This window comes from Mesoplodon densirostris, chromosome 15, assembly GCF_025265405.1.
Source record: "Mesoplodon densirostris isolate mMesDen1 chromosome 15, mMesDen1 primary haplotype, whole genome shotgun sequence".
In the NCBI taxonomy this organism is placed as follows: Eukaryota; Metazoa; Chordata; class Mammalia; order Artiodactyla; family Ziphiidae; genus Mesoplodon; species Mesoplodon densirostris.
The window spans coordinates 18024885-18046607 of NC_082675.1; the positions used below are offsets into that span (position 1 = coordinate 18024885).

General features: G+C 41.1%; 1 protein-coding gene across 1 annotated transcript in view; it reads right to left on the reverse strand.

Annotated features, from left to right (window-relative positions):
* Window positions 1-12748, reverse strand: part of MYO1H (myosin IH) — a 46726-nt gene extending 33978 nt beyond the window's left edge. The window contains exons 1-6 of the mRNA XM_060118328.1: window positions 12623-12748; window positions 9333-9448; window positions 7908-8106; window positions 6865-6945; window positions 4125-4304; window positions 954-1052 (exon numbers count right to left, since the gene is read on the reverse strand). Of these exons, the coding sequence (XP_059974311.1) occupies window positions 954-1052; window positions 4125-4304; window positions 6865-6945; window positions 7908-8106; window positions 9333-9448; window positions 12623-12748 (801 nt within the window). The remainder of the gene's footprint in view (window positions 1-953; window positions 1053-4124; window positions 4305-6864; window positions 6946-7907; window positions 8107-9332; window positions 9449-12622) is intronic.
* Between the last annotated feature and the right edge of the window lie 8975 nt (window positions 12749-21723).

Sequence of the window (21723 nt, forward strand, 5' to 3'; positions counted from 1 at the left end):
GGGCGGAGGGCAGGATGATGCCTCACTCATCTCCAGCACAAGACACTGCTATTTTGATATCACCCTGTGCCTCCCCACCCATCTAATGTTCAAATGTCACGATCCCAGATATATGTGTGTATATATATGTGTGTGTGTATATATATACACATATGTGTGTATATATACATACATATATATATATATATATATTTTTAAATTATATCCTGGTCCTTGAAAGATCAATAGTTTAACAATCCACTCCCCCCACCCAGAAAACAAGGACAAAAAGATGTAAAAACAAACTGTTTATAAATCCTACAATTTGGTCCAGTTTGTTCCAATATAGAAGCATAAATAAATGATATTCCTAGCATTCTAAGGGATTAAATATTTGAGATTGGGTTTAAGGGGAAGAGGAAACATGACCACCTGCTGGCACCCAACACGGGGAAAATTCAGGGCTGCAGGATAACATGCAGAATGCCCAGTTAACATTTGAATTTCAAGTAAGCAATGACTAATTTTTTTTTCTTTTTTCTATTGGAGTAAAATTGCTTTACAATGTTGTGTTAGTTTCTGCTGTACAATGAAGTGAATCAGCTATATGTATACATATATCCCCTCCCTCTTGAACCTCCCCCCCACCCATCCCACCCATCTAGATCGTTACAGAGCACCGAGCTGAGCTCCCTGTGCTATACAGCAGGTTCCCACGAGCTATCTGTTTTACACATGGTAGTGTATTTATGAGCAATGACTGATTTTTAGTATGAAGTTTGTCCCATGCAATGTCGGGACATACTCCTACTAAAAAAATTAGTCAGTGTTTATCTGAAATTCAAATGTACCTAAGTGTCCTATGTTTTTATCTGCTGAATCTGGCAACCCTACTGTGTAATCACCAAGAAACCAGGATGGTTCCACAATCCCAGACCTGACTACTGGCATCTCTGCCCTCAGGGGGCTCATACCTCAAGATCATCTTCAGTAAAATCGATGACAGAAAAGGCATTGGAAACAGTTTTCCAGTCATTCTTGTCATTAATAGACGACTCTTCGGCACAGTGGCCCTGTTGACACAGAATTGGGTCGCTTAACAGCATTTTTATAAGGACAGTTAGGTTTATAAACACCTACTCCTAATCAAAATGATTTTCTCTACAAGCACGAAAAAGCTAGTTCTATAATGTTCTGAGCTGTGAAAAAATGGATTTTATTCTAACTGTTTAGCACCTGATGATTTGCCAACTGCTGCTTTTTTCAAATTTATTTGTAATTTTGTTCAAAAATCTGTCTGGGAAAACTTTCAAAGTTACATATTAGTGGTATATCTTTAGTGTGTTTTTAAAAATAGGTTTTCTTGCCATTTTTGCTGAATAAATTGGAAACACTTGTCTCAATAGATATCTGCTGAAACATACAGGAAAATGACAGTGTTTAAATTCAGAAAACAATCTTGACACACTTAGCAACCAACATCAGAAACTTCACTGCAGGATTTCCTTCACTCAAGGAAATAAAAGTTTGGCATCTAGAGAAACACAGATTCTACAGGAAGTGTAATAAGACTTTTCCCATTAACTCTAGAGGCTGTCTTTTAAACAAGTAACAGACTACCAATATCACAATTTAAAGAGAAAACCTTCTAGATGAGGGTTTGTTGCTGTTGTTGTTGTTTTTGCTTTTGTAGTGCAGAGTATTCCTAGTTTCCTGATTATCTGAAGGTTTGTTACCTTAAAAGAGTTCCTTGTTGTGTGGGGAAAACAAAGGTGTCATACCATGAAAATATTCACCAGTGAACTGGCCAGTGTTAAATCTGCAACCTCCCAGCTATCCCACACAACTAGCAACATCTGCCCTTGCCTCTCCAAGGGCAGGGCTAGTCTAAGTCAGTCCTCAGAGGACACCTAGAGGTTTGGAAGCAGTGCAAATATACTACAAAGCAGTCACAAAGTTTGCCAAAGTTACAGGAGAATATGAAATCGATCAAAATAATACTGGTGAGTTGCTTGAGCCATTTCCAAAGCCACTGTGGCATGAGGATCTTGCCAAATTAATCGGGCCAGAAAAAATCTGCAAGGATAAAGGCATGATACATTCCCAAAGAGAGTGATTTGATAATCGAATGGTTAGGAGAAGCCCTACATAAATGGAGTCCTCTTAAATGGATGAAGTCCATCCTTAATGGATGAAGTCCTCAAATAGTGTAACAAATTGATCCTCTGATCATGCTATGAAAAGCCAAAGGTGATGCTCCCATACAGCTCTGTTGGAAAAATGAGGTCCTCAAAAAGGAAAAAAATCAAATTTGATTTATTCTTTGTTCTAAGAATTAGTACAAAGTTTGTTAAGTATAAAATGAGATTCTTTTATCTTCCTGATTTAGCTGCATTTTTCAAAATAAATTTCCATCAAGTCATCTTTTCCTCCATGATTTACTATGACACGTTGGTCTTCATCTTACAATATTCACTTTATAAGAGCTGGCTCTCTTTCTTAAATGATGTCCCTGCTTTGTACTCTGCCAAGTGACCTCCTTTCAAGCCAGGCCCAGAAAGAAGAGAAAAATCCAAAAATCTTGGGGCAAAAAGGTGCTAGTGACATCAAACACTGAGAGGTACACTACATCTTGAGCATCCCACACCCTAGTGCTGGTTGCAAAAAAATTAGTGCTGGGAAGTTAAATTCTGGAAGCCACTTTGTACAACACTACATCCTAGGATTGCTCGTAGAAATGGTCTGAACTATTTCTGTAAGGGAGGATGTTCATTCATTTCGCAGTTCTCGGGATGGAAGGCAGGAAGGTGCAAAAAGTCTTTTCCAAACTAGTTCTGAAAGCAGAATGAAGTACCATAGGCTGTGGACACAGATAGACAGTGTGTTTCTATCACACTAGACCAGAAGCTCTCACTGCAGCTGTGCATTAGAACATCCAGGGGATTCACTGAATTACATTTAATCACCAAGGAATGTTTAAAACAACCCTGATGGAAAATATTTCTACAGTGGAAAGATCTGTCACCACCTTAACCTAGTGATCAAATTCGCATCACGGGCTTCCCTGGTGGTGCAGTGGTTGAGAGTCCGCCTGCCGATGCAGGGGACACGGGTTCGTGCCCCGGTCCGGGAAGATCCCACATGCTGCGGAGCGGCTGGGCCCGTAAGCCATGGCCGCTGAGCCTGCACGTCCGGAGCCTGTGCTCCACAACGGGAGAGGCCACAACAGTGAGATGCCCGCATACCACAAAAAAAAAAAAAAAAAAAAAATCGCATCACTAACAGTGAAGCAATGGACAACATGTGTCTGCTGAGATGATGCAGGATGCCTACGCAGAGCATCTATGCAGTGTCCTTACCAAAAATATTTAATCTCAATCTACTGCTCTAGCATCTTCACACTGTTAATTTTATGAAAAGAAGTAAGAGTCTAGATTGAAAGAAACATAATAACCGATGCATGATTTTATCTTAGTTGGAAGAAACTGCTATAGATAGTATTTTGAGGACAATGGAAAATTTGACTATAGACTAGTTAGTAGATGATATAAGGAAATTATTGTTAATTTTTAAGGTTCAATATGGTAGCACAGTATAAGAAAATACTCTTATTTTTAGAAGCTACATGCTGAATTATTTGTGATGGAAGTGCCATAAAATCGCAAGTTGCTTTAAAATGGTTCAGCAGAAGTTAGATGATAGAACAGACATAGCAAAGTGGTAATAATTTTTTAATGTGAGTGAGGCATGTAATGATATTGATTCAACTTTTCTGAAAACTGAAAATGTTCATAATAAAAAAAATTATAAGAAAAAAATAATAAAACCACCCTGATGTCCAGGTCTTGCTCTAGACCAATTAAATATGAATCTCTGGAAAGTAGAGCCCAGGCCTTTGTGTGTTTCAAAAGTTCCTCGGGTGATTCTAACTTCAGCCAGGGCTGAGAACCACTCACCGAGATATCAGTTACTTTACCAAGATGATATACCTGCCAGGTGTAAAAGGAGGGGTCAAGACACCAATCAGTAGAATACCTCCACAATGGTAATGAGAAAGTTACTGAACACCCCACAGAAGTCCCCCAAACACCCCTGATTCCCCCCCCCCCAAAGGGCCACCAGAACCAGGTGCTGGTCTTTCCAACCTGTGAGAGGTATTTATACAGCTGGGGGTCTCGCTCAAGTCCCAGGTAAGCAAGGAGCTCTTCTTCCCCACCCTCTAGCAGCTGGTAGAAGATGTGGAAATTCCGTTCACCGTGATTTTGATAGACGACTCGAGACTTTTCTATCAAGTAACTGATGATATGCCCGCCTACAGGAATGCCCTTCAAAACAGAACAAAAAATTCGGGGAAAAAAACCCCCAATAATCAAACCACTCTCTTACTGGTGTCTTCTGAGGAACTGAAATTCTGAATTTGAATCAAGTCTGATCTAACGATCTTCTAGGATTAGTGTTTTCTGGGTTCCGTTTCAAAAAGAGTTTTGCCTACGCCCACGGTCATGAAGACATTTTCTGTGTTTTTGTCTAGAAGCAACTGTTTTACCATTCACGTTGAGGACTGTGATCCATCATTATTCAATTTTTGTATATGGGGTGAAGTTGAGGCCAAAGATCTCTTTATCCTCCATATGGATTTCCAGTTGACCAGCACCATTTATTGGAAAGACAATTCTATGCATATTGAATCACAGTGGTGCTTTGGTCATAAGTCTGGTGACCATATACGTGAGCGGGGTGGGGGGAGGGGTCTTTCTCGACTCTCTTCTGGTCCATCAGCCTCTTTATATATTCTTGTGCCAACATCACACTGTCTTAATTATTGCTTTAAATAAGATATCCAATAAAGGGTTTGTGTTCCAGAACATATATAGAACATGTGCAAATCAATAAGGAAAAAAAAAAACAGACAGCCCAATTAAAAATGAGCAAGAGGGCCTCCCTGGTGGCGCAGTGGTTGGGAGTCCGCCTGCCGATGCAGGGGATACGGGTTCGTGCCCCGGTCTGGGAGGATCCCATATGCCACGGAGCGGCTGGGCCCGTGAGCCATGGCCGCTGGGCCTGCGCATCCGGAGCCTGTGCTCCGCAACGGGAGAGGCCACAACAGTGAGAGGCCCACATACCGCAAAAAGAAAAAAAAAAAAAAAATGAGCAAGAGACTTTAACATACAAGAGAATTTTTAAATGACCAACGGGCAAAATTTCATTAAAAATCAGGGAGATACAAATTTAAACTACAGTGAGAAACCACTATACCCCACCAGAATGCCTAAAACTAAAAGGACTGACAATACCAAATGTTGGCAAGAGTGTGGAAAAACTGAAACTCTCAATTATAACATTGCTGGTAAGAACCCAGCAATGCCACCCCTGGATATATACCCAACATAAAGGAATGTGCTTATATCTACTAAAAGAGGTACAAGAATGCTCACAGCACTATTTGCAATAGCCCCAAATTGGATACAACCCAAATGTCCAACAGAGGAGAACAGATAAATGGTGATAAAAGTCGAGCAATCAAAAAATGAACAATTCCATGCAGCAACATGGTTGAATCTCACAGACATGTTGATTGAAAGAGGCCAAACACAAAATAGAACAATTGTATAATTCCATTTTTCTGAAGTTCAAGAAGTAGAAAAATTAATCTGTGATTATAGAGGTCAGAAGACCGATCACCTTTGGGAAGGGGGGGTATTGTCAGAGACAGGTAGGAGAACCTTCTAGGTGCTAGAAATTTTTATATCTTGATCTGAGTGGTGGTTACACAGGTAGATTCATATGTAAAAAATTTATCAAGCTGTATACATGATTTGTGTCCTTTTTACTATGTGTTGACTTTCAATAAAAAGTGAAAAAATATATATCATTATTAAATTTTTTTCAAAGTCTATGCACACACCACCAGACACCCATGTTCCAGCCTCTGGGAAACCGAGTCAGTGTGTCCTCACCACTACACCGAATGCTCAGCCAGTTACTGTTCTCTAGCCTAAGTGTCATTTTGTCACTTGGAATTATATGTCCTTGAGAACTCTGCCTACCCCTCCTACTTGCATTAGCCTCATTTAAACTCTGTGTACAACACTACCACACTCATTCAGTATGTGTTGTCTCTGGCTACTTTCATGCTACAAAAGCAGAGTTGAGTAGTTGAGACAGAGGCTGTATGGTTCCTAAAGCCTGAAATATTTACTATCTGGCCCTCTCCAAATAAGTTTGCCAACCCATGTCATATAATTATGTACACATAAGCAATATATTGTTTACTTTGGAATATTTTCAAGTTTTATAAGAAATGGCATCACACTGACACCCAGCACGTTCTCATGACCCGTCTACATTGTGCGTAGCTGGCGTTCACATGCTCTCACTGCCATAAAACATCTCATTGTGTGAGCATCCTGCTATTTGGCCGTTCTCCTGTTGATGGGCATTCAGCTCCCTCGAGATGTGTTGGTTCTTTTCCAGTCCCTTTACCATCGTGAGCAGTGCTGTTGTGGGCATCTTTGCACATCTGTAGGAATATCTCCAGGCGTGGAATGGCTCCACCTTAGATTATGTGATTTCAACATCAGAAGATGATACATTGCTTTCCAAATGGGCTGTACCAATGTCCTCCCCGCCAGCAATGTGTGAGAGTTCCTAATGATCCACATCTTTACCAACACCTGGTATTATCAGACTTCTTAATTTTTGCCCACATAGTAAAATATGTCATCGTGGTCTTTATTTGCATTTCCTAGAACTAGCACTAATCCTGGATTTTTCAACTTTTTGAGCCAATAAATGCCCTTCCTCCCTTAAGGTGCCTTGAGATGGGTTTCCATTGCTGGCAAGTTAAGGGGTCCCCATGAAGCAGTAATAGGAACTTCAGTGTACCTTAAAGTCAAACTGTATGTCCATGTATTTTCCAAATCTGCTGGAGTTGTCATTCCGGAGTGTTTTGGCATTTCCAAAGGCCTTGGAATACAAAGGGAGGGGAGACTGAACCAAATTGTCATTCACTGCCATTTAAGTCATTAAGTGTCATTCAGTGTCATTTAATGTGTCACTCAATGACATTAAGTGTCATTCAGTGCCATTTAAGTCATTCGCCATGCTCATCGAATTCCTGACCCTAAATGACATGCTCATTGGAGGAGGGGAGGGGGAACCAGGAATGAAAGCCATACTTTATCTTCTAAGAAGGAATCACTATTTACAGAGGATTTGATGCCAAAATTTGGGGCTGGACCCAGAGAAAAGAAGGGAAAAATATCTTCTCCCTAAAACCCAATCTAGGAATAGATTAGAAATGGCCTAAGCAGAGGTAGATAGGACCCTAGGCCCTTGCTGTTCTAGAAGGGCACAGTTAATGGCCCCCATCACCAGACACCTTCCTATATCAAAGATGTAAACAGTTCAGCCCAAAGGTCTACTGGGAAAATCCCTTCAACCATAAACACCTTTTATGCAAAGAGCAACCAAAACACAGGAGAAAATAACGTGTTCAAAATCATCCAGCAAGTCAGTGAATTGCAATAGTAGAAATAATAATCATCAAAATGATTTTAATTAAATAAAAATATTAATGAATAATAAGAGTATTATTTTAGTGCTTACTAATTCTGCTGTGTGCTTTTTATGCATTCATCTTGTTTAATCCTCAAAACCTCTTAAGAGGTAGGTACTATGAGTAGACCCATTCTCCAGATGGGGAGTGACTGCAGAAGCTTGCTGGTGCATGACTGCCCCAGCGTTAGTCTCCAGGCCTGCTGGACTTCAAGGTCACGCCCTTCAACCACAATACTACCCATGTGATCCACTGCCCTCTTCTTAACTTCCAGACCTGCCCATTTTGACCGACCTACCCGAACAGAAGATGCTTCTTACTTAGTGACCTCCCTGGAACTGCCCTCTCTAGGTCCTCAAAGATCGCTCACCTCTAGCACTGGATTGGAGAGTAGTAGTCTGTCACGGGCTATTTGTAGTGACTCAGTCATTGGGCAGGTCACTGCAAAATACTGGAGAATCTTCTTGGAGGCCTCCGTTTTCCCTGCCCCGCTCTCTCCAGAAATGAGGATGAAGTGGTTATTTAGCTCAGAGCACATCATGCGGTAAGCGTTGTCAGCTATGGCGTAGCTGGGGAAGTAGTGAGACAGAAATGCAAGGAATGGAAGTGACTATAACACTCCTTCCCTTGACTCTGATGCCCACGAGAGCAGAAGGACAAAGTACTCTGCCTCCCAGAAGCCACGTCCAGATTGTGGTACAAGGCACTTAGTTCAGACAGATAGCAAACCTTCACCATGACCCATTGACTGATCACTCACAGTGTGTACTAGATATCAAAACTCTAACAATAGAAGAGTTACAGTGAAGAATTGGGGCAGGAATAAAAAGATTTTTTCAAAATTTACCAATTTTTAAAAAATCTATCAACACTTCTTATAAGAATAAGCTACATACTAAGTTACATCCCCAAGAGATGCTCTATTAACTGTAGGTGGAAATAACATTTTGTCTAAATATTGGGTAACTCAATAGATATAAGATCTCGTGTTTCCTTCCCTTCAAAACCTAAAGTACTAAGAGTATAGAGACAGGAAACCAAAAAGATTTGAAAAGTTCTGTGATAACCTTAGGACAAGAGGTAAAACTAGTATAAGAGCTTTATCTACAATATCAGAAACCAAAGCAGGAAGGTCTCTCAAGGGTATAATTTTAGTATGTGGCTGAGTTTGAAAGCTGGGTATTTCAGAAATCACTGGTGGTGGTGAGGCAGAAAGGTTCATAAATGCCTTGGGAGTGGAATAGGTGAATCACCAAGAAAAATGAAGGGGGAACCTAGATATTAGCCCAGAAGTCAACCAAGGAGGAGAACTGGGAAATTCAGCAAAGCCCAAGTCACATATAGACCAGGCAGGAAATTGCTTTTCCTATGGATCTGCAGCCCTGGTAAGTTCCTACCAATGGGCATTCTTCTCAGCTGCCATGACATTCAGGTAGCAGTAGAAGGCACTATAGCAATCCATTTCCAAGAGAAGACACCTCCCTAGCCACATTTAGATTTCTCAGCAGTCATACAAAGATTCTACTTCTCATCATATTTAAGCTTAGATTTGATCTGCTGATGTTTTCCACTGTTGAAAGGCAGCAGTTTAAGTGAGATACACAACCTAATGAGCATGCATCAAGGATGTACATGGTTGGGTGGATGGATAATGGATGGGTAGATGGATGGGTGGGTAGATGAATGGCTGGATGGGTGGTAGGTGGATGGGTGGGGTGAAGGGAGAGAGGGGAAAAAAAGAGAGGTAGAAAGCGAGGAAAATACTCCTATTGCTGACCTCATGGGTGCTACTTACACATGTGGTGGCAGTTCAAAGAAATTGACCCCTTGATAAAGTTCCATCTGGCTCACAGTGTAGATTCCAAGCTCCTGGTATGGGTTCACAGACACAAGGAGGGTCCCAATATACGTCTAGAGGAACAGACCAAAGCCCTAGTGAGGAATTTCGGGGTGCAAATGGCTACAGCAAAAGACCATCACGTGCTATAATCTCCTTGTATTCCTTCAGTGCTGGGACTATAACACGATAAATAAGACAGATGGGGAGGGGGGGCGCTCTCTGCTGTTATGGAGCCTACATGGCATAGGCAGGCAGACAAACAGCCGAGGGACCACGACTGCTTCAATTAGTGTGCTAAGAAAGGCATAAAGAGAGTAATGAGTGAGTGAATGACTAAGGAAGGCCACCTTAGCTAGTGGGCTTTGGGAGGCTTCTCTAAGGAGATGACATCTGAGCTGAGACTTGAAGGATGATGAGCCTGTCATGAAAAATGTAGGCAGGAAGGGCATCTCAGGCTGAGGGGACATGTGTGGCTCTACGTTGGAGGCCAGTGAGGGAGGGGAAACTAGAAAATGGTAGAGAGGATGTTGGGGAGGGTGTGAGCTGAGACCATGCAGGGTGTCATTCCACATGCAATGGATGTCAGAGGGCCCACTCCCCGCTACTGAAATGAAACACTGCCCTGAACTATTCTGTAAAAGAGATGACTTTGAGGGTGTACACCATAATCTGATTGATTTGTGTTTCACAAAGGTCCTTCTGGTGACTGAGTGAAAGCAGGGCAAGCATATATACCTGCCATCTAAAACTGGGCAAATGCTCCCACTACTGGCATTTATTTCTCTAGATCTCACTGTTGGATTCAACTAATATTCAAGCGTTTGAAGTACTTATATGTGTAATATAGCCACTAAAGAAAGCTTCTTGGAATATGATTATGAATAAAAGTTCTAAGCTCTTATATATAAAAATAAATATTTAGGCTCCTTTAAAAATACATCTGGAGCACGGGGTCTAGGTGCGTGGGCTTCAGTAGTTGCGGTGAAGCCCCGCACTGCAATGAAGAGTAGCCCCCACTCACTGCAACTAGAGAAAGCCTGCGTGCAGCAACGAAGACCCAATGCAGCCAAAAATAAATAAGTAAAATAAATAAATTTATTTTTAAAAATCCCAGTATTAAAAAAAAATACATCTGGTACTCAGATATAGAGAATAAACTAGTGGTTACCAGTGGGGAGAGGCGGGGGAGAGCAAGATATAGGTTTGGGGGTGGGATGTACAAACTATTGGGTGTAAGATAGGTTCAAGGATGTATTGTACAACACGGGGAATAGAGCCAATATTTTGTAAGAACTGTAAATGGAAAGTAACCTTTAAAAATGGTATAGGGCTTCCCTGGTGGTGCAGTGGTTGAGAGTCCGCCTGCCAATGCAGGGGACACGGGTTTGTGCCCCGGTCCGGGAAGATCCCACATGCCGCGGAGCGGCTGGGCCCGTGAGCCATGGCCGCTGAGCCTGCGCATCCGGAGCCTGTGCTCCTCAACGGGAGAGGCCACAACAGTGAGAGGCCCGCGTACCGCAAAAAAAAAATAAATAAATAAAAATGGTATAAAAAATATATCTGGTATTTTCAGATTCTGAGTTTGTTTGTTGCTTTTCATTTCAGAGTCTCAAAAGCTGGAGGTACTCAAGCCTACATTAAATTATGCTAAAATCATTCCAACTATTGTTTCCAATCTCTAGGACAAACTCAAACAGAGAACCGGATCACAGATGAGTATTTTGACTAAAACTCTGCATCGCTTCCATCAGTAGAAATCTTCCAAGATAGAACACAGTTTCTGAAATTTACCTGTTCAGGTTGGAAACACTTCGTTTATCCATGATGATCCTATCATCCCACTTATACTTCCCCAAACCATACTATTTCTCTTCTGCTTATACATAAACTTATAGATGAAATTTATTTCCACGATTAAAAATGTACACTCTGAGAAACACTTTGCTTGTTTCTTTTTTTTTTTTTTTTTTTTTTTGCGGTATGCGGGCCTCTCACTGTTGTGGCCTCCCCCGTTGCGGAGCACAGGCTCCGGACGCGCAGGCTCCGGACGCGCAGGCTCAGCGGCCATGGCTCACGGGCCCAGCCGCTCCGCGGCATATGGGATCCTCCCAGACCGGGGCACGAACCCGTATCCCCTGCATCGGCAGGCGGACTCTCAACCACTTGCGCCACCAGGGAGGCCCTGCTTGTTTCTTTTGGTAACCTTGGTTTCCACATGTAGACTAAGTCACGTGCACTATTACAAACAAAATAACTATAAGAAAAAAAAATTTTTTAATTTTTTAATATTTTTAAACTGCTTCTGATCATCTCATTTACTCTTAGCAAAAGCTAATAAAATTAAACAATAACACACCCACCCACACAGACACAGACACACACACACACACAGAAACACTGTTGAGCGCACCCTTAAAGGAATTTACCTGAACAGCAACCAATCAAACCAAGGTGGAGTGATAAATGGAGATCTTAATAAAAATTGACCACTAGAAGCAAGGAGACCAACTTGAACAGAGTTCTGGTAAAATACTGCAGTCTTGACCCTTGAAGATTCCTGGGATATGGTGGACATCTCTTATTTTTGCCTGCCTGGCATCAAGTCCCCCTTCTTCCAACAGATTCCTCTGAGAGAACTTCTCCAGCTCTCAGTCCATATCATGAGGTCAGGGGGCCACTGGCCTCATCCCTCACCTCTAGAAGTGGGCCTGGGAATAGCCTGGCCAATCAGAATATTCCTCATTTCTACCTATGGGGATTGGTTCAGAGATAGACACATGACCCAACATGGGCCAATCAGAGCCAACCATCCTCCATCTCCCAGAAGACTTGCTCCCTTCTCAGTAGCAGCTTTAAGAGGATAACATATCAGCCTGGTTCTGCTGGCAGTCACCTCGCCACCATGCAGAGAGGCTGCTCCAGAAGGAAACTGATGCAAAAGAAAGCAGAGGGATGGGAAAGAGTCCTCAAGACATCACCCTTAAACCCTAGATCTATTTCTGGACCCTGAAGTTACATAGGTTGATAGATTCCCTCTTGCAGCTTAGGCTGATTTAAGTTGGGTCTCTGCCACCAGCAGACACAAAAGTCTTAATTCAAAGAATCAAAGTGTACCTGACAGTGGTCCCTCGACACCCCCCTTTAATGCCTAACCTAATTAGAGTGATACTGTTCACGATCATCGAGACAAGACCAGAAGGGAGCCACCACTCTAGGAAAAACAGCTGAGAAACGGGTTACATTACATAGATGAGGTTCTCGCTGAAACGCTTGCGAAGGTTGTCCAGAAAAGCAGATTCACTGGTGTAGGCATCCAACAACACAAAATCCTGCACCCCGACCTTGTCCCGGGCAGTCAGCGCGCCTTCCATGTGCAGACGAATGTGCTTCCGTCCCACTTCTTCTTTCTACAGGAAACAGAACATTCCTCAGCAACTCGCTTATTCTGTCATTTTTATTGCTCGTCTAAAATGAAAATAGTAAGATCCCAAACTCTGGGGATAGCTGAGAGCAGAGATTAAATTATGCTCTCTTCATTAAGCATTTATGATCCAGTTAGGGATACAAGTAATGATAGTAAAAGCAATAACTGTAGTAACAGCGGCTGCTGCCAGGAACTGAGCATTTACTATGTTAGTCACTACACTAAATGCTTGACATGTATTATCTCTCTTGATCCTCATTCTGACCCTATGCTCTTATCATGCCCATTCTACAGGCGAGAACACTGAGGACAGAGAGGTTATAAAACATGTCCAAGACCTGCCAAAAGGCAGAGTCAGGATATGCACCTAGATAGCCTGGCCCTATAGCCTGCTTTCCTGACCATGCTGTACTCACTGAATGTTAGTTGCCTAAACTTGCTATGTAATTCAAAGATGAGTGATGAGAACGTTGGTCAAAAGGAGACTATCTTGTTGCAGAGGAATATTTCAACATCAACAAGGGACAAACTTGGAGGGTCTCCTCCCAAAGGCTGGGCTTCAGACCTCCCCAGAGAAGGTTGGTGGCAGCGCGCTGGATGGTGGAGAATCTTGCTAGGTTACTAAGGGCAGACCAGGCAGCAGAACAACCCTCCCAGGAACAGACAAGCAAAGGGAGCCGGATCACCGCTGGGCGGGAGACCTGGTGCTGCCCTGTTTGGGTTGGGAGGGCCGTGGGAAACAGCTCTCCAGGGCTCAGGGAAGCTGAGGCTGGGGGTGTGCAGAGAAAGTGGGGAGCTGCTGTGGGTAGGAGGGCTGGAGTGTGTGATGTCTGTACTGGGAGGACTGTGGCAAGGTGGTGACCAGGCCAGGGCTGCAAAGTCACAAGGGACTCTGTGCTCTGGGTACACAGTCCGTGTATGTCTGCCTGCCACATCCCACTGTGCAGCTGATGGCAGCTGAAAGGCAAGGAAAAGCAAAACATCACAAAAGGAGCTGTGAGGAGAAACCGTCTGCTATTGCAATGTCCTTCCAGCACCTTCTAGTGACAAAGACTGACATCATGCCTTCTTCAAGGAGAAATGTTTAAGGAGTCCACTTCATTATCCCAGAGCAGGTACGGAACGGTGAATTTGGATCTGAGAGACAATAAATGGACACCTGGTACATATGGCTGTGCAAAGTTCCTAGAATAGCCGCAACCATCGTGAAAAAGAAAAACAAAGCTAGAGGACTCACACTTCTTTAAATAATCAAGACTGTGTGTCAACTGATTTTTGTCAAAGGTACCAAAACCACTTGGTGCGGAAAAGGAAAATCTTTTCAACCAATGGTGTACAAACAACTGGATATCTATAAGGAAAAATTGCATTTCAACCCCTACATCAGACTACATACACATGTATATTATACAATAAAATATATTGTATATTATATACATTTATATATGTATATATAAGTATATAGAGTTAATATATATTCATTTGAGATGGATTTTAGATCTAGATATAAATGCAAGATCTGTAAAGCTACTAGGAGAAAACAGAGGGGAATATCTTTTCATCCAGAGAAAGGCAAAATTTTCTTAGGACACAGGAAGAAATAACTGTAAGAGACAAAAGAAAAAGAAATTAGAACTTCATCAAATATAAACCTTCTCATCAGAAGATACTGTTAAGAAATGAATCAGCAAGCCATAGACTGGCAAAAAAAAATGTTCATGAACTATATACCTGCAAAGAATTTGTATCTAGAATAAAAGACTCCAACAGCTCAGTTAAAAAAAAGCAAAAAACACAGAAATTGGGCAAAAGACTTGAATGGCTGCTTCACAAAGGAAGATAGACAGACGGTCAATAAGCACACAGGGAAGTGCTCATCATTAGTAATCAGAGAAATGCACATCAGAACCGCAATGAGATGCCACCAGAAGAGTTCAAACGAAAAAGACTGATGACATCGAACATTCCCAAGATTGTGGAGCAGACAGAACTCTCATACATTGCTGGCAGGAAGGTAAAGCGATGGAATCACTGGGGAAAAGTCTGGCAATTTCTAATGAAGTTAACCAAACCTCTACCCTTTCATCCAGCAATTCCATTCCTAAGTATTTACACAAGAGCAATGTAGACATATGTCCACAAAAAGACTGGAACATGAAGGTTTGCATCAAATTTATTCATGATGGTCCCAAACTGGAAACAGTCCAAATTCCTATCAACTGGAGAATGGTTGTGGAACATCTATACAATCGAATGGGTACAGGAATAAAAGAGAAATGACAGGTATGCACAATGACACAGACATTATGCTGAGTGAAAGTACTCAGACACAAAAGACTGCACGCTGTATGATTCCATTTATATGAAATTCTAGGACAAGCAAAACTAATCGACAGTGAAAATCACAACAATTGTTGCCTTGTTATGGGGGGACTGCCTGGCCGAGGACATTTTTGGAGTGATGGAAATATACCCTAACTTGAGAGGACTCTGAGTTACATGGGTGTATCTATTTGTCAAGATAAATGGTTACGATGTTGGACATTATGATACATGTACATTTTGTTTTAAAAAGAACCATAAAAAATAATCAAGTGGGGAGAGGACAGGGAGTAAGTGGAGGTAAAAATGATAACACGATGGCAGAATGTTCATAATTGTTGAAGCCAGGTGATGGGTACAGGAGGGATTATACTCTTCTGTTTACTTTGTATTTGCTTGTAATTTTCCATAATGAAAAGTTTTAAAAAACAAGATCACCACCAGGTGTCTCCCTTCACTAGCTAAATGGAGCTAGAAGGCACAATCACCTGCTAAGAATGAAAACGATGCATTTAGATCAAACTATATTAGTGATTACAAATATTCCCGTTTTAAATATTTTTTATAAGGGAGGCAGTATAGCATAGTGATGAAGCACAAGGACTGTGGAACATGAGTCTGTCCAGCTTCAAATCCTTGGGAAAGTCTCTTAATCTCTCCAAGGCCCAGTCTGTTTCATGTCTGTAAAATGGAATATAATTGTACCTACTTCATAGGGTTATTGGTTTGAACAGAACCATGGAAAGCTCTTGGAACAGTGCCAGATACAATATCAGCTCTGTAAGTACTGGCTTCTGTCCTCATTAATATTAATAGATTATTAGAAACAAGACCATAATAAAGCAAAAAAGAAATCCGCTGGTAAGTAGTCAACAAGCCCCATATTAAATTAGGAGTGGGCTGGAGTCTGAAGTAATCTCTGGAGCTGTACCCACAAATATTACTGCAGTTGGATCTCTGCGGGTGGAGGGTGCAGAGATCGTAACAAAGCTTCTTTCTTATTCCAGTCCTAGAGATGGGAGCCACAGCATGCTTACAGGAGTGAGTCCTGCAGTCAGCCCCAGTGCCTTATGCGAACTTCCAGCCCAAAGAGATTTGACAAAACCTCTTAGATTAAGGAATGTGACAATAATTTTAACCTGCAAGGGCCAAAACACAGTCTATCCATGTCAGCCTGGAGTTTTGTTTGTTGCAGTATTTCAATTCTAATATCTGGATTTCTTTTATCTAGTTTGTTTCAAAATAACCTTTAGAAGGTGTGAACAAGCTAGAGGATCCTAATGATATTGACAAGAATGGTCAGAGGGATGAATATTGGAGCAGAAAGGGGAACAGTAATAAAGAAATTGAAGGGTTTCAGCTTTGACCAAAAAGAAGACGATTAAGAGACTTTATCAAGAAGAGAACATTAACACCATAAATGACCAGATAAGAGGGAAATTAAAGAGTGAGAGGTCTTTACTATACCTATGAAATAACTCCATCTTTGGGGTAATAAGACTGTAGTAGATACCACCACGCAAACACACACAGCAGTGATCACAAACTCTGCTACCTAAAGAGCAGGTACTGGGATTCAATCAAGCTGCAGGTGGCCGGGACTCACTTAAGACTAGGGAGTGAATGGCCATCTGTGTGCAGCCACTGCTCAGTTTTGGCTGGTTGACGGATATACGGCTTGTGTTGCCAAACCTTTCAATTCCTCAAGAGAAGTTTAAAATGTAGAATTTTATGTAAAGTCCTATAGCATGTATTTAGCCTCATGGGACACTAGTTTTGCAGACACTGCAAAATAAAGCAGGCCACCCTTTGTCTTGGATGGTTTCGGTATTTCACTCATCTGAAGGCAAGGGATTCAATGAGATGCTCCCAACGGGACCAATGTTTTGGAAGAATCATGTTGTCAATGGTGATCTGATCATATCACCTTCTACACAATCTAGTGCTTGACCCAGTGTGTCCGGGGGACGGAGGGCAGTGCGGGAGGTGGGCACAATGTGAATAAAGATGGTGAGATGCTTTGGCAGCAACAGAAATGCCTGCCAGATATTCCATGGGCTGCCCCACATTTCCCCTTGCATTTAGATGGTGTCGCATAACTACTTCTAGACAACAGGTTGTGAATAGAAGTGACATTTGTGCCAGACCCTTTGGTGGGTTATTAGGACTCCTTCAGTGCTGCAATGATTGAGAATTTCTCTCACTGAATGGATGAGCCACAAAACCAAAACAGCCTAGATTCCTGAGTCAACACATGAAGAAGTTCCAAAGAATCATCCAGACCCTAGTAGATTTTGTGAACACAAGAAATAAACTTCTGTTATGGTAAACTTCTGAGAGTTGGGGGGCTGTTTGTTACTGTAGCCTAAGGCTGCTTAACCTGACTAATACAGATGCCAAAAGGCTTTTCCATTGGTAGAATAGCAGTTTGAATGTGAACCACAGCTCTTGCATGTTAAACTCAGCCAACAGGTTTGGCTACTATCCTTAAGCTTGGAAAATGAGAAGGAGGCATTTTTTTAAGGGAGAAAGTAAGTCCTAGAGTTGTAGCTTTTGAATTTTATTTTATACTTCAGAACACTTTGTTCAAGGTAAGTCATAAGAAACCTCAGTATACAAAATTAAAAAGCAGAGACTTTCTGATTAAGGGTGGAAGGGAAAGTCTCCTTGGGAGAGAGTCTGAGGAACCCTGAGGGCAAAGGAGAGTTTGCAAACCCCTGCATGTCCCCTGTATCATGTTCCCCAATCTTCATTATTTGATGACTTCCTTTACATTTATAGTCATATCAGTATACCACCAGTACTATTTTTTACCTCAAATATTTCCTTAAAGAACTCTTTTCCTGTAAATATATACAGTTAAAGTTTTATTATGAAAAAATGTTCACACACAAAAGTATCAAATGCATACCAAACCCAATGTACCCATTACTCAGCCTCAACAAATATTAACTGACGGCCCCTCTTACTTCAGCTATGCCTCGCCACTCCTCCTGACACTGGAGGGATTCATTCAAGGTAAGTCACAGATACCATATCACTATCTATAAATATTTCAGTAGGTATCTCTAAAAGGTAAAAAGCTCTTAAATTATATGTACACAACACCATTATCATATATAAAGACCTTCACATAATTCCTTGATGTTAATTATCATACACAATCAGTGTTCAAATTTCTCTATCTTATATGATATTGGTATAGTTGGTTTGCTCAAATTAGGATCCAAACAAGGTCTACACATTGAATTTACTCAGTGGGTCTTTCAAGTCTCTCTTGTTCTATGGGCTCCCTCTCCTTTTTTCTTGCAGTGTATTTGTTGAAGAAATTGGACCATTTGTCCTATAGAATTTCCCACCTTCTGGATTTTTGTTGATTGCATACTTATGGGGTCATTTAACATGTTTTTCTTTGCCCTGCACTTCCTAAAAACTGGTAGTTTGACTTAGAGGACTTATCAAATACAGGCTTGAGTTTTACTCAGGCTAAAAGACTTTATAGGCAGTGAAGTGTACTTCCAGCGGAAGGCACATAAGGTCTCACTGTCATTTTGAGATGTCAGTGCTCTTATACACAATGCCTAAATCCACATTTTCTTAGAAGACTGCAAAAAAAATGGTAACGTTCCAGTTCTACCACTTCTTCATTTATTAGCTGGGATCTTTCTATAAAGAGAAACCTTATCAATTACTTGGTTACCCTGAGGTACAGTTTGAAAAAAAAAAAAGGCAGGATAAATGCTTGATTTCCCATTTTCAGAATAATCAGTTAGTTCTGTAGCATCCTTCAAAGGGGACAATGAGTTTTTAATATTATGAGCTAGTAGGTTTAAATGTATTAGATATATTTCATTCCATGGCAATTATTTATCCTTACTGATGCTAAAATTATCCAATTTTTGGTCTGTGGGAACCTTTTAAGTGGGCTCTTGAGTCCTTTTGACATGGCCTTAATAGTCTTTGATAGTGTCCCATGCTTATTAAAATGCCAAGCTGTTTTTAGGTTTATTTTATATATTGTCAGCCCAGACCTTGAATCTACCCAAGGAGCTCTGGTTTCTTTCAGCGGGGAGGTGGTAGATACCATAATCAGACACTAGGGGTGCTCATTGCCACTGGGTTGATCATTGTTTCTAAGGCTTTTCACTAGACAGCAAGGAAGTACTCTTAAAATAAAATACATCATGAGTTTATTCTGATTCTACCAATTCATATACACAACTAAGGGGCTTGTGCTTAATCTTATTTTACTTATATCTCTTCCTCTTTCTCCTATCTAAAATTCCAGTTCAGTGACACAGTCAATTACTCATTGGCTTTATTCCACAATACACACACCAGTCTCAAAATAGCAATACGAACACCATCATCAACATGATTACTGAAGAGAGTTTGAAATTTTTTAAATTATTCGTCTTCAGAATGTACTTCACTGGGTTTGTATAGGCACATTACTGTGTTTTTAAGCTCCCTTGAAATAGTTGGTTTCCATGTGGCCATCTATACCAGCAACCAGATACATATTTAGGTTCATTCCTGTTGTTTTATTCCTTATTTGGGGAGACTAATTTTAAAATTTTGTTTTATCATTATGTAAAATGTATTTAATGGTGCCAAAAACAAAATAAGGCATATTCAAAGAGCTAGCTCCCACGCCAGTCCCTTCCACCCTATTCCCTTCTTCCCACTGTAAACAACAATTTCAAAAGCTTTAAAATGCTAAACTTGTTTATTTTCTTAAATGGAAGCAAATACACACGTAGATTTGTTTCCCCCCTTTCTTAGGCATACCTTGGAAACTCTACATGCTAATTTTCCACCTGTCTTTTCATTGGGAAATCTATCCCGGAGATCCCTTCAGAGTTGTTTAAAATGACATTCCTCATTCCTTTTTAGATGCAAAGTACTCCACTGTATGTTCGTACTATACAGTTGACCCTTGAACAAACACGGGTTTGAACTTTGTGGGTCCACTTAAATGCAGATTTTTTTTCAAGAGTAAACTGCTTTTCAGCAGTACTACAGGACCTGTGGCTGGTTGAATCTGCGGAGGATGAACTATAAGTTATAAGTGGATTTTCGACTACACAGAGGGTCGGCACCCCTAACCCCCATGTTGTTCAGGGGTCAACTGCACTATAGTTTATTCAGACAGTCTAATAGTGGAAGACCTTAACTAACCTCTGTCAGCAACTGACAGAAAACAATGGCCAAAAAATCAGTAGGACAGAGAAAATCTAAACAGCACAATTAGCTAACACAAGTATAACACTACACCCAACAATCGCACAGTATACATTTAGCACATAGAGCACTGACAAAAATTGACCACCACCTGGGTCATAAAGCAAATCTCAGATTTCAATGGATTCAAATCATGCACAGCTTAATCTTGATTAAGCCTCACTGAACCTGATCAGGCCAACACTTCAAAAGAATAGAGCTTTCTGAGATGATGAAAATATTCTGCAGTTTTACTGTCCAATGTAGCAGCCATGAGCCATACGTGGCCTCTGAGCATTTGAAATATGATGAGACCGAGGAACTGAAAAATTAATTTAATTTTAATTAATTTAGATTTAAATAGCCAAAGTGTTTAGGCTACTGACTAGTGTTTAGGCTGCACAGGTCTGGAATCTAATTTCCAATTCTAAGGAAAACAAAGAATGAGAAACACTTAAAAAAAAAATGCTTCCACCACAATCACCTAAATCCAGCCTGGGGAATTCTATGGAACAAACTATCTAGTTTCTTCATCATTTGTGGGAGAACACTGCAAGATAGTCTGTATATTAAAAGAGTTGAAATAGGAAAATGCAAATCAAAATCACAATAAGCCATCACTTCATACCCACTAGTATGACTACAATCAAAATGTCAGACAACAGCAAGTGTTGGCAAGGAAGTAGAAAAATTGGAACCCTCACACACTGTTGATGGAATATAAAATGGTGCAGCCACTTTGGAAAACAGTCTAGCAGTTCCCCAAAATGTTAAATATAGACTTCCCATATGACCCAGCAGTTCTCCTCTCAGGTATATACCCAAGAGAAATGGAAACATGTGTCCACACAAAAACTCATGTAGACATGCTCACAGCAGCATTATTCATAATGGCCTCAAAGTGGGAACAACCCAAATGTCCATCAACTGATGAATGCAAAAACAAAATGTAGTGTATCCATACAATGGAATGTTAATTGGCAATAAAAAGGAATGAAGTACTGATACATAACATGGATAAACTTTGAAAACACTATGCTAAGTGAAAGAATCTAGTCACAAGAGATCACATGATTCCATTTATATGAAATGTCCAGAACTGGCAAATATATAGAGATGGAAAGTTAATTAGTGGTTGCCAAGTGTTAGTGGGTTTGGGAGGAAATGAGAAGTGACTGCTATAGTATAAAAGTTTGCTTTTTTTTTTTTTTTTTTTTTTGGCACGGTACGCGGGCCTCTCACCGCTGTGGCCTCTCCCGTTGCGGAGCACAGGCTCCAGACGCGCAGGCCCAGCGGCCATGGTTCACGGGCCCAGCCGCTCCGCGACATGTGGGATCCTCCCGGACCGGGCCACGAACCCGCGTCCCCTGCATCGGC